Here is a 12435-nt window from a genome sequence, read left to right as displayed (position 1 = left end):
GTATTTATTTTGGGGTGTATGTTTTGGAGTCTTTATTTTTTCATATTTTAAAAAATGGTGGTTACTGATAGCATCCAAAGGCCAAGAACTGATCCCAACTATTTATCTAAGCTGTTGCCAATAGCAACCTGGTTACCATTAGTGTCGACCGTGTTATCTGTAAAAAAAATATGGGCAAAATGATCAGAAAAAAATTCACTTCAAATCATTAGTCGTGTTTCCATTAGGGGAAAGAGTGAAAGAGTGGCCACTGGGAAAAGTCTCAGGCCACGCCCTCTCAAATGGACGCTCACTCAGCATGTCCCCCTTACAAAAAAAGGCAACTGTGGCCACCTTCTCTAACTGTGCACAATGTCCACCACTGATCATAAACAAACCAGCATGGCTAACTGTGCACAGTGTAGCCGCTAATCATAAACAAACCAGCATGCCTAACTGTGCACAGCCTAGCCGCTGATCATGAACAAACCAGCATGGCTAATTATGCACAGCATCTCCGCTGCTCATAAACAAAGGACATGCTTACTGCACACAAAGTGTCCGGTGCTTGTTGTAAACAAACAGAGATCGTGTGAACACCTTCTGCAGCAGCAGCACATACACACTGTACTGCTACAGAGCTAACTGTTAGCCTATTAGCACTGTGCTTCTGTGCACCTCGTTCCGCGACCCCAGACTGCACTATGAAAGGGCAGAAAATCACTTTGCCTTTGAGGCATCACTATGAACGCCCTAAGGCGAAGAGCTGGCACAGATCTTTCCAGCAATATAGCAGGGATTTGCTGGACCACACTATAAAATAGGGGCTTATGTTTATTGTCACTTATGACTACTTGCTACTTCACCGGCTTTTACAAATGGTTCGTGTTTTTGTGGTGTCGAGTACTACATCACATCTTGCTTAGCGTTTTATCTCATCAGCAACCAGGCTTTTTTCAGGGGAGAAAAACGGCCCTGCTCTTCGACCGGACCAAAAAAAACTACGGTCAAACGACCGCTCGGGACGGCTCATATTCAAATTAGGGGCATTTTGGCGAGTGAGACTCGCCTCATTCCGGGGATTCGACTGTATTTGAAACACGGCTATTACAGGCCCTATCTTACACCTGGGTCAAAGCAGCACACAGAGCAGCACAACTTTCATTTTCACACCCAGCGCCCACGTTGTGTAGGCGTCAAATGTACTTATGCTCATCTGTGCACCCATGGACTTGCACCGTTGCACCATGCATTTAGTTCACACCATGCACTACAGATGTGTTCAAAGGCGCTCTTTACATCTTTGATATTCACATTGCTTACAAGTGGATTACAAGTGAATTTAGGTGAATTTACAGCACCAACCTTGAGACTTGTTGTTGAAGAAGTTGTAGTACTGGGAGACGTATGTAATGATGCTGAGCCGGTCAGGCACTTTCATGGACACCATGTCCTCTGGGTCCAACAGGGCTGGAATCCCCAGCTGTGTCTCTGCCACTTCAAACGCCTACGATGAAGCAGAGAAATAGAGGGAAGCAGATAAATCACTGTGATTACAACCAATGCTGTGATCTGATCATTCTGCAAACTGTCATTTATTTACTTTAACTGGGTGAACTATGACATTTTAGGATCAAAAATCAAACTTAAGCAAACCAACCTTGAGTAAAGGAGTGAGAATATGAAATAACTGCAGTGATGAAAGGAAATCATGCACAACAATTGTTAAGTTAAAAAGGCTTATGAAAAATGATATGCTAAAAAAGTACAGCTCGCAAGCTGGATGAGGACGTTCTGCCTTCAGTGTTTTGATTTGTTTGTTGTTGTTTTTTTGTTCGTTTGTTTTCGTTGCGGGAGTAATAGAAATTCTCAGATCTAAGTTGTTTGATATACTATGGTTGACTAATAAGAAAATGAGTAAATAAATAATGATAATAATAATAATAATAATACATATTTATTTGACATTAAGTGGCTATATATAGAGATACAATTTCTTATTTTTGAAGTGTTGAGTATCAGGGGAGAGGCCTAGATAAGTATTTTATACTTTAGCCTACTCCTTTTTTTCTAACCAAAATGATATAAGGAAATGCATATTGAATATTAAGTTAACTGGTTCTTATTTCTATCTTATTACTTAGATGCATGTATATGTATAGGGCTTTATATACTGTATGTGTGTAAATGTTTATATGTTTATGTACATCTGTTTAATGGTGTCAATGTGAGTATGTGTATGAATATGTATATGCATCTAGCCTACGCTGTTTTAGTTTATGTTGTTTATTTTTTTTTTCGGTTCGAAAAGAAGAATTAATAAAATGAAAAAAAAAAAAATGAAAAAATTATTTTATTTATATTTCAACTCGTTGTCACATTTGAGTATGATTTCGTTTTTTGTTTTGGGACTATTTTGATGGTGTTAACAATGATGGTTGTGGATCCCTCTTAGTAACAGGCAGTGTTTATGGAAAGATGCACTGCTGATGGGTTTCAAATATTACTTTTCAATGCTTGGAGCAGCACAAATGTTTTTCATTTACCTTCATTGTACTGAGACTGATATCTCAAACTCCTGCAAATAAAACTTAAACTATCCACATGGCTTCATACTACGAGGGATAAATGAAGAAGTAGGTTTTGTTGGGCAGGATGAATTACTTCATACTATGAAAATGTTTAATTCAACACTTTATCTGGGTTTTCACAGAAATCAAGGAATGTGTCTCTTTAAACATGCAGAAGCTAAGGGCACAATAGTGTCTTTGTTGCATGTGTGCAAAAAAAAAAGATGTTTCCTTAGCCCAGCAACCAGCACACAGCATAATCTCCCTCTGCTGCCAAAACATCAGTCAGTTGATGATAATGTAATGTCTTTGTCCTTTGAGGACGACCATCAGTGTAATGAAAAATTCCAATAAAGAAATGAGACACGGGGTAAAGTTACATAACGGCACGGATACAATCGCTGGCAGTCACACAACACTGAATAATCCAGCCAGAAAATGTGAAACACTGTCAATGTGGAACTAAACCCAAATTAATCAAAATGCATTTTAATGCACTCTACAGATATTATCTGGTTTACAGCTAAAACTGTTCAATCCTTCTTGTTCATGCAATTTACTTTCCTGTAATGTATTGAAAATAAATGCATGCTTTAAACACTGATAACGTTAATATTACCGATTCACTTCACAGCATCATGCCAAGCAGCTGTCTAACTAGCGGTCCCTGTTGAAAATACCAATAGGCCAGTCTAAGTTATGTCTGTGAAGATTATAAGGACATACTTTATTAAACTTACTTTAATATGAATGAACAATATAGCCATAATGAGGCACAATTCATTGTTTTGTGTTAAAATAATATTTTCTATATTTTTGATTCACAAATTCATTACAGTAATGCGTCCAGATAAAAATTGTCATGGTTTCCCCACACTTATTATTATTACATATACAATAAATATTTAACAAACTTTATAAAAATAAATACACATTTGTTTAACAATGTATAATTTAACAGCATATAATCAAACATAATGTTTTTAACAATGTATAAAGAACAAAATCTGAATGAAAATTGAGGAGAAAAAATGGTTAAAATGTTACAGTAATGATAGAATCGTTTACATTAAAATATGTGCATATTTTAATAAAATTAATAAAACATTTTGGTGATACCAGCTACCCTTGAGCAAGAAAAAAAAACACTTTCGTTGTTTTTTTTTAATTTAAAAATGTATTACGGTAATGAATTTTGTTGGTGACAGTATCTAAACATGTCAGAAAATACCTTAATTTTTTTAGAAATAGATTATAAATTCATATTAAATAGTGACTTTAGATTTTACAGTACAGGCCAAAAGTTTGGACACACCTTCTCATTCAATGCGTTTTTCTTTATTTTCATGACTATTTACATTGTAGATTCTCACTGAAGGCATCAAAACTATGAATGAACACATATGGAATTATGTACTTAACAAAAAAAGTGTGAAATAACTGAAAACATGTCTTGTATTTTAGATTCCTCAAAGTAACCACCCTTTGCTTACTAGAATATAAGACATGTTTTCAGTTATTTCACACTTTTTTGTTAAGTACATAATTCCACATGTGATGAATTTACAATGTCAATAGTCATGAAAATAATTCTCATCATCACACCTTCTCATTGAATGAGAAGGTGTGTCCAAACTTTTGGCCTGTACTGTATATGTTATAACGGGTCAAATAAAATATGTATTCAAGCTCTCTATTTTTGCTATGAGCTGTACCATGTTCATGAGTATGTGATGTACTATATGATGTACTATAAACTGAAATATCTTTGTAATTTGGCCAAATCAGGATGTGCCTGTGAGTCATGTTCCCTCCTAAAGGGCACAGTAAAGCAGGTCAAACCAGCCACGCATCTCAATTTACCTCAATTGCAGATGTGATCCTTTGGTAAATAGGTGTTACCGGTGAAGATGAGACTTTGTTTTAAAGGAGGGACATTCATGACTTTAATCAAAGACAGTTAAGCAGGAATAATAAAAGACTTGCACCACCTGCAGGGCTGCTATTATGCATATTTAAAAAACAGGTTATCTCTATGGCTACGGGCCATCAGTGGCAGATGCTCAACAAAGAGAGTGTGGACGTGCACATTAAATATGTCTGTAAGTCTGCTCACGACTTTATTTTCTACTGTTTGTGTTGTTATCTGCTTGTAACAGCTGTTAGCTAACGTAAGCCACCCAGCAGGAAAGTTATTATTGAAGTCTATAAATGAATGTAACCTTTATGTGTATGTTGCAATTACTAAATAAAAAACTTTCACAATGTAGATATGTTACACATCATGCAAAAACAAAAATTCAATAAATTGCCCAATTACTTTTTAACGTGAGTGATAAAAAGAGAGAGAGAGAGAGAGAGAGAGAGGGAGAGAGAGAGAGAGAGAGAGTGTGTGTGTGTGTGTGTGTTCTTGTACTTCCTACATAGTGAGGACCAGAACACGTTTTTAACCAACAGAGTGAGGACATTTTTGCAAAGTGAGGACATTTCGGCCAGTCCTCACTTCTTTAAAGGCTTTTTGGAGATTTCAGACTTTTAAGCGTTCAGGTTACATGATAATGATAATTAACTGAAACTATATTGTGTGGTTAACTACACAACTAACTAACTAACTAAAATTATTGTCGTTGTCAACTTTTTTCATACATAATGAAGATGGATAAGGCAATAAAAAATAAACTAAAACTGAAGCATTTCAAAAAAATAAATACTAAACTAAAACTTGCAAACTCACTCTAAAAACAAATTAAAACTAACTGAATTTGAAAACAAAAAATTACAATGAAACCAAAACTAAAACTAATGAAAAATCCAAAACTATTATAACCTTGCAGGGGAATTCACTATTACAATGAGGGCCCTCACAAAGATAGAAGTACAAGAATGTGTGTGTGTGTGTGTGTGTGTGTGATAGTGAGCAGGTGGGTGAGTGACAGTATGTGACCAAGTGGAGGGAAATGAAACCACCACTTACGGTCATTTTATTTTTTGCTACTTACATAATGTATTCAGTGGTATTTGAGAATTAGCAGTGATGTGTGTTGAAGTATATATACAGTGATGGAAAAAAATATTAGAACATCTTTGTTTTCTTCATTTTCTTGTTCATGTTAATGCCTGGTACAACTACAGGTACATTTGTTTGGACAAATATAAAAACAAACAAAAAAAATCTCATAAGAGTTGAATTTAAGAGCTGATATCTAGACATTTTACATGGTTTTCTTGGTAATAACCAAAATCATTATCAAGAAAATCATGTAAAATGTCTAGATATCAACTCTTAATTTAAACGCTTATGAGCTATTTTTGTTGTTATTATTAGAATTGTCCAAACAAATGTACCTTTAGTTGTACCAGGCATTAAAATGAACAAGAAATTGAATAAAAAGGGTTGTCTAATAATGTTTTCCATGACTGTATATGCAGACTGTAGTTTCTGAACGCTGATAACAAGGGGTCAATATGGGGTCAAGGGGTTATTTTCATGACTATTTACATTGTAGATTCTTCAAAACTATTAATGAACACATGTGGAATTATGTACTTAACAAAAAAGTGTGAAATAACTGAAAACATGTCTTATATTCTAGTAAGCAAAGGGTGGCTACTTTGAGGAATCTAAAATACAAGACATGTTTTCAGTTATTTCACACTTTTTTGTTAAGTACATAATTCCACATGTGTTCATTCATAGTTTTGATGCCTTCAGTGAGAATCTACAATGTAAATAGTCATGAAAATAAAGAAAACGCATTGAATGAGAAGGTGTGTGTCCAAACTTTTGGCCTGTACTGTATATAAACAGGGTCAAATGAGGTCACTTGTTAATGTATCTTATTGGAAAAGTCATTCTAAGAGAGACACAAACATGAACATATTTAAGGATTTAAGGAGCTCACATCTGGCTCCTTAATAATAAAATCTTCTTTAAGTGCTTTTCCCATTTACAGTCACAGATTACTCACTCAGGCTTAGGCCTTATGGATACAGTGAATAACTTGATTTACTTAGAATGACAGCCAGCACACTGAGAGTTTGTTCCTGGTGCTGCCACCAACTGCTTCACTCCCTGAAAGCTGCTGGATAAAAAAGTATGTAAACAGCTGCAGAGAGCTGCCAGAGCTGAGCTCACACTGGAAATGAGGAGACTCCCATTTCGCCCCTCAACGTTCTGTTGGCTTACAGACGACGTGGAAAAACCCAACGGGAGAAAAAAAAACGTTCTATCCGCTGACTTTAAAGCTGCAAATTCAGCACTTTTGAACTTAAAATCCTCTTTACATGGTCTCTGCGTGGCTTATGTCAAGAGTTTTTTTACGACATTTAATGCTCTGGCTTCCTCCCTCTCCCTCTTTTTTCCCTCGTCAGGCTCCATCAGGATTAAGTAGCACTGGACTCACACACAGATACACAGCCAAACACACTGAAGTCACACCCAGCATGACCGCATGCAATAGTAAGGCTGAATCAGTTTTTGGATGACATAATCACACGCAGTGACAGATGCAAATCCTGAAACCACACAGATTATTTTGAGTAATTAACTCTATGGAGTCTTGGGCTATTTTGTCTATTTTGTAGGTCATTTTGTGTCTTTTTTGGTGATTTTTTGTGTCTTCTGTGGATTTTTTTGTCATTCTGTCTTCTCATTGTGTGTCTTTTTTTGTCATTTTGTGTCTTTTTGTGTCTTTTTTTGGTCATTTTGTGTCTTTTTGTTTATTTTAATTATTGATATATTTTTAAATGTGATATGGAATTAGACCATATCACATATATCGATATAGTTCAATTTTTTTTTCTTTTTATATATAAATGCTGCCCTTACTAGGGTTTATCATATTAAGTTATTTTGTAATGTTCGTTATTCTTTCTCATATTAATATATTTATTACAGAAAAAGATTGGCCTATTTTATTTCATAGGCTATTTTAATTTAAGATTTTTTTTTTATTTAAATGTGCAGTTTGTGGAGCATTGATTTTTTTTAAAAAAAGATACTCCAGTTGTTATACAATATTTATGTTCACTTAAATAAAAAGTAAAAAAAAAACTACTTGTGACATGTCATATTTGGCTTGGACTTTGACTGTACATTTGCTCTCACTTTGTGATAAACAAATATTGGGATATATATCGTAAATCGATATTCAGCCTAAATATACCGGGATATGACTTTTGGTCCATATCGCCCAGCCCTACTGTCTACATGTCAAAGTATGGGCAACATACTTAATTGAGAATGTTTTACTGATGAGCAGGTGGCAGCTTGCATGGTAGCTTCAGCCACCAATTGAGTGGTAGCTCCGACTATTTTACTGTTTAAATGCACACATGCAACACATGCGCAGGATTATCTAGTTCTGGTTCAGACTGTAACAGCAATATATAAATATCACATATGCAACAAATGTTTTTCTGCCTTTCTGTCCCTGTTTTTTAAAAAGTGGTTGCCATTTCTCAAACCAGTTGCCAATGGAAAGTTGGCAGCAGTTCACTGAAAGCATCATGCAACACAAGATCAAAGGACTGTTTGAACCAGGTTCGGAAATAAACTTTTCCGTCCACCTGCCACTGTGGCTGCTGGATTCCAAACATCTAGCAGCCATTCATCAAATGACCTTTGCATTTTTGAGGGGCTGGTGAGTGAAGCAAATCTAGTAGCCACTTGCATGTTTTACAAGGTTTGAAGCTCAAAGTATACAGCTGTAACACTGACTCACCAGTCGGTTGTTCTCGTAGACATTCTCTTTCGACAGTGATCCAAAGTCTCTGGAATGACAAGACAGGAAGAAAATGTGAATATTTGAAACATTTGAGATAAGGCTGAGTATGCAGGCAGTCAGTGTACAGTCCTAGGCTCTGCAACAACTGCAAATGATGACATCTCCTTTTACATCAGCACTCTGATATAGAACAGTACTTTATTTAGCGTTCAGATCCATTTCCATAACTTGTGAACCATTAAAAGCTATTATTGGCTTGACAGCATGACAGGCAGGAACAGTGAGCAGTTAAAGCTTTTCCAGCAACTGAAGCTGACAATTGGTCCCAAACCACACATGAATGATGCAGAGTTGATATCTAGACATTTTCCATGGTTTTCTTGATAATAACCAAAATCAGTATCAAGAAAACCATGTAAAATGTCTAGATATCAACTCTTAAATTAAACGCTTATGAGCTATCATTATATCTGTCCAAACAAATGTACCTTTAGTTGTACCAGGCATTAAAATTAACAAGAAATTAAATAAAAAGGGTGGTCTAATAATTTTTTCCATGACTGTATATGCAGACTGTAGTTTCTGAACGCTGATAACAAGGGGTCAACTTGTGACTGCAGTCGTATATAAACAGGGTCAAATGAGGTCACTTGTTAAGTATATATCCTATCGGAAAAGCCATTCTAAGAGACACAAACATGAACATATTTAAGGATTTAAGGAGCTCACATCTGGCTCCTTAATAATAAAATCTTCTTTGAGTGCTTTTCCCATTTACAGTCACAGATATTATTGGCTTGACAGCATGACAGGCAGGAACAGTGAGCAGTTAAAGCTTTTCCAGCAACTGAAGCTGACAATTGGTCCCAAACCACACATAAATGATGCATGGTGCGAAGACGTGCCAGTACAAAAGGAAAGAACTCCTGCAGGACAGGAGTGATGGTCTGATAATTACAGGGCTGTGCTTTGAAACGCCTGCAGCGAGGAACCAAAGCCAGACTCCCACCAGTAAACATCCTGCAGTAAAACTGGAAAATGTCTGAGGTGTTCTGGGATGAAAGTGTGGCTGTGTGCATAAGTAAATGTATGCAGACACAAGTGTGTAGTGGTAAGACAACAGTGTGGCGGAAAAAACACTGTGACCCCGGTGAGAGCTTGTGGAGACCATGTGGAACTCTCAAGAAGGAAAAACCCTGTGAATGAGCTCCGTGTTGGAGCCACACAAAGTGACCTCTGTTCTCTCTAATCTAGTTCCCATGGTCACAAACACACAGTAGCTCTAATACCAAGACCATGTCAAAACACGCCCACTGTGTCACATCTCCCAACACAGCTAAAATAAGGCTGCAGCACCTTAAAATAATTAACACATTTTTTGACAGTCGTGAAGCAGACGGTGCGAGTCGACACAGACGTGGACGATGAGGTGCAGTGTGTGATCTGAATTGCGAACCTAATCCACTGTGACTCAGAGTCTCGCTCCAAGGTTTATTTTGGGAAGTAGGAATGCTGAGGAGCGGTGTGTGCATGTGTGTGTGTGTGTTAGGCATTTAAAATCCACATGATCAAAACCTGGGTGAACCAGTTTATCTGCTTAATCTGGTTCAATCAGACGGATATGCTTGTGCGGGAGCAGACAGGATTTGAAGTTGGTGTTTTCGTGACGACCAAAACTAAACTTATATAAGGAATAATCAGTGGTTATAGTAGTGGAGCAGGTTAGGCAAAATAAGTGCATTGTGATGATATATTTCAGAGCAGAGGACATACAAAAACTAAAAAGTCCACTGTGTTGCACTGCTGCATACTAGGGTTGTCAAAAGTATCGATACTCAAAAAAGTATCGACACTAAAACGTTGTATCCGGATACCATACTCATTTTCAAAAGTATCGATACCCCCCGTGCACAGCATACAACCTCAAAATATTGTTCTAATTGTTATTGTTTATTGTATTTATTTATTTATTGCACTACCTCAGACCTGAAGCTTGTTATCATAGTTGCAGTTTCTTTTTGCACAACTGTTTTTTATTATAAATATTTAACCTGTGTTTCAGTTAATTTTTACATGTTGCATTTTTCTTGTTAATAAAAATATTTCTGTTTCTATTTTGGCGTCTTTGTTTTTATCCTTGTGGTATCGGTATCGAGTTGAAAAGATTAGTGACAACCCTACTGCATACGCAAAAAAAATTGAATTCAAATGCAGTTTTGAGTTGACTGTCCCATGCACTTTGGTGAACTAGGCCATGGATGATTTCTCTCTCCAGTGGGCTGAGTGTCAGTCGGCCTTGGCTGAAACTGAGATGAGTCCATTCGCCGTACTAACGACCCTCCTCTGCGTCGGTGAGATGTATTTTGATGAGAATACATTGGCTGCAGTGCAGGGCAGCGCTACAATGGCCTGGCCCAGCATTAGAGCTAAATCCAGTTTGACAGGCGGAGGTCTCAGACGCAGATTAGCCTGACGGACTGTCTGTCTGGATCACAGCGAGTTCCGTTGGGCCACTGCGGCTACACAGGGAGGCATGCTGGGACACAAATTGAAGAGGCAGAGCTGGAAAGCTGGATGTTTAGGATTTGTCCACTCTCTTACTTTGAGCTTTTCTGCAACTTTATTCCACTTCACTGACTTGTCCTTCACTGACTGGTCCAGTGAACGTTTGCTCTACCACCATTCAAGCATAGACCAATTTTGTCATAAAAGCCTGGACAAGCTGAGAGGTTAGCAGCATGAGCAAGACGCTTATTGTCCAAAATAATTCCATCACACCACATTTTCCCCTCCGGGACAAAGGAGGGACATAACATGCCATTTGCTGGCTGCTTTTACACAATCCTCCTACAACAACAAGGATCATTGACTTCCTTCTGAAGGAGTCAAACCACTAATCTGATGCTGTCAACAGCATGCACTTCCCACTGAGCTATACAGAGCTACTTTATGCTACACAGGGCTGGTATTTCTCTACAGACATGTCTAATGTGAGTCATATGAGGGGTTTCAGAGTTCATGTTTATATTTACTATCACACTGCAAACAACGGGAACATTTCAAATCAGGTTCACCTGTCCTGATACACAAGATCTAGAAACATGTTTGTAACATGTTTGGGACAGATACAAAAAATCTTTCCTGCCATCACACTGTACAATAACAAATAATAGTCTGGTTCATTACATACTGTCTATGCACTTTGTGTTTTTTATGCACACTGTTCATTGCACCTTATTTGTTTCATAGCACCAACATTTTTATACTGTATATTCATATTTATTCTGCACTGGAATTCTATTCTACTCCTTCTTTAGACACTTTATTTTTTATTGTATTTTATATTTTATTGCTTGAAGTATGCCTAGGTTGTTCTTTTTATTTAATTGTGTTGTCATTGTCTCTGTGTGTAATGCTGCTGCTACGCTGTAATTTCCCAGCTTGGGATAAATAAAGTATATCTATCTATCTATCTATCTATCTATCTATCTATCTATCTATCTATCTAACAAACAAACAAACAAACTGTGACTTGGACTTGAGTCAACAAGTCACTGTTTTGATGATTTGCAACTTGACTTGAGAGGGAAAAAACAACTTGAGTTTAAGACTCTTGACTTGGCTCAAGTCATGATCACTCAAATTGTTCAGAAATATTAATATCAAATATTCAAAATGCCTAACGTTGTTCGTGTCTGGGAAACAGCTGTTACAACATCAAAGTTGTTCATCATTTGAATACCGATTCAGATCAGAGTCAGTGAGGGCTGATGTTAGATAACATTAGCCAGACACATTCTGTTCTCTCACAACTTTGTAGCCAACTAATGTTAATCTGACAACACTTGATGTCACCAATCAACATAATTAAACATAGGCGTTTATAACATTACATTTCTTCAAACCACAGTTACATTGAAAACCAATCTTAAAGTTATGTTTCACATTGATCTCATTTAAAAATGTTCATGTGTCATTTAATGCTGCATTATGGCTGTTATCTGTTGAGTAATTCTGTTTCATGTTGTCACTTTACTAAACTTGACCAAAGTAATTTGTGCATGACACAAAATGACTTGTGACTTGGACCAAATGACTTGAGTCACATGTCTGCATCAAAGTGCTATGGCCAAAAATCTTATCACATCATATTTCGAAAA

The 12435-nt window shown here is 36.8% G+C and overlaps 1 protein-coding gene across 1 annotated transcript in view; it reads right to left on the bottom strand.

Moving 5' to 3' along the window:
* Positions 1 to 12435, bottom strand: part of micall1a (MICAL-like 1a) — a 31634-nt gene that overhangs the window by 16280 nt on the left and 2919 nt on the right. Inside the window, exons 2-3 of the mRNA XM_059355871.1 lie at positions 8273 to 8321; positions 1345 to 1486 (exon numbers count right to left, since the gene is read on the bottom strand). Coding sequence (XP_059211854.1) covers positions 1345 to 1486; positions 8273 to 8321 — 191 coding nt within the window. The remainder of the gene's footprint in view (positions 1 to 1344; positions 1487 to 8272; positions 8322 to 12435) is intronic.

The sequence above is a fragment of the Centropristis striata genome, chromosome 1, assembly GCF_030273125.1.
Source record: "Centropristis striata isolate RG_2023a ecotype Rhode Island chromosome 1, C.striata_1.0, whole genome shotgun sequence".
NCBI classification, from domain to species: domain Eukaryota; kingdom Metazoa; phylum Chordata; class Actinopteri; order Perciformes; family Serranidae; genus Centropristis; species Centropristis striata.
This window is presented reverse-complemented; position numbering and strand designations above follow the sequence as displayed.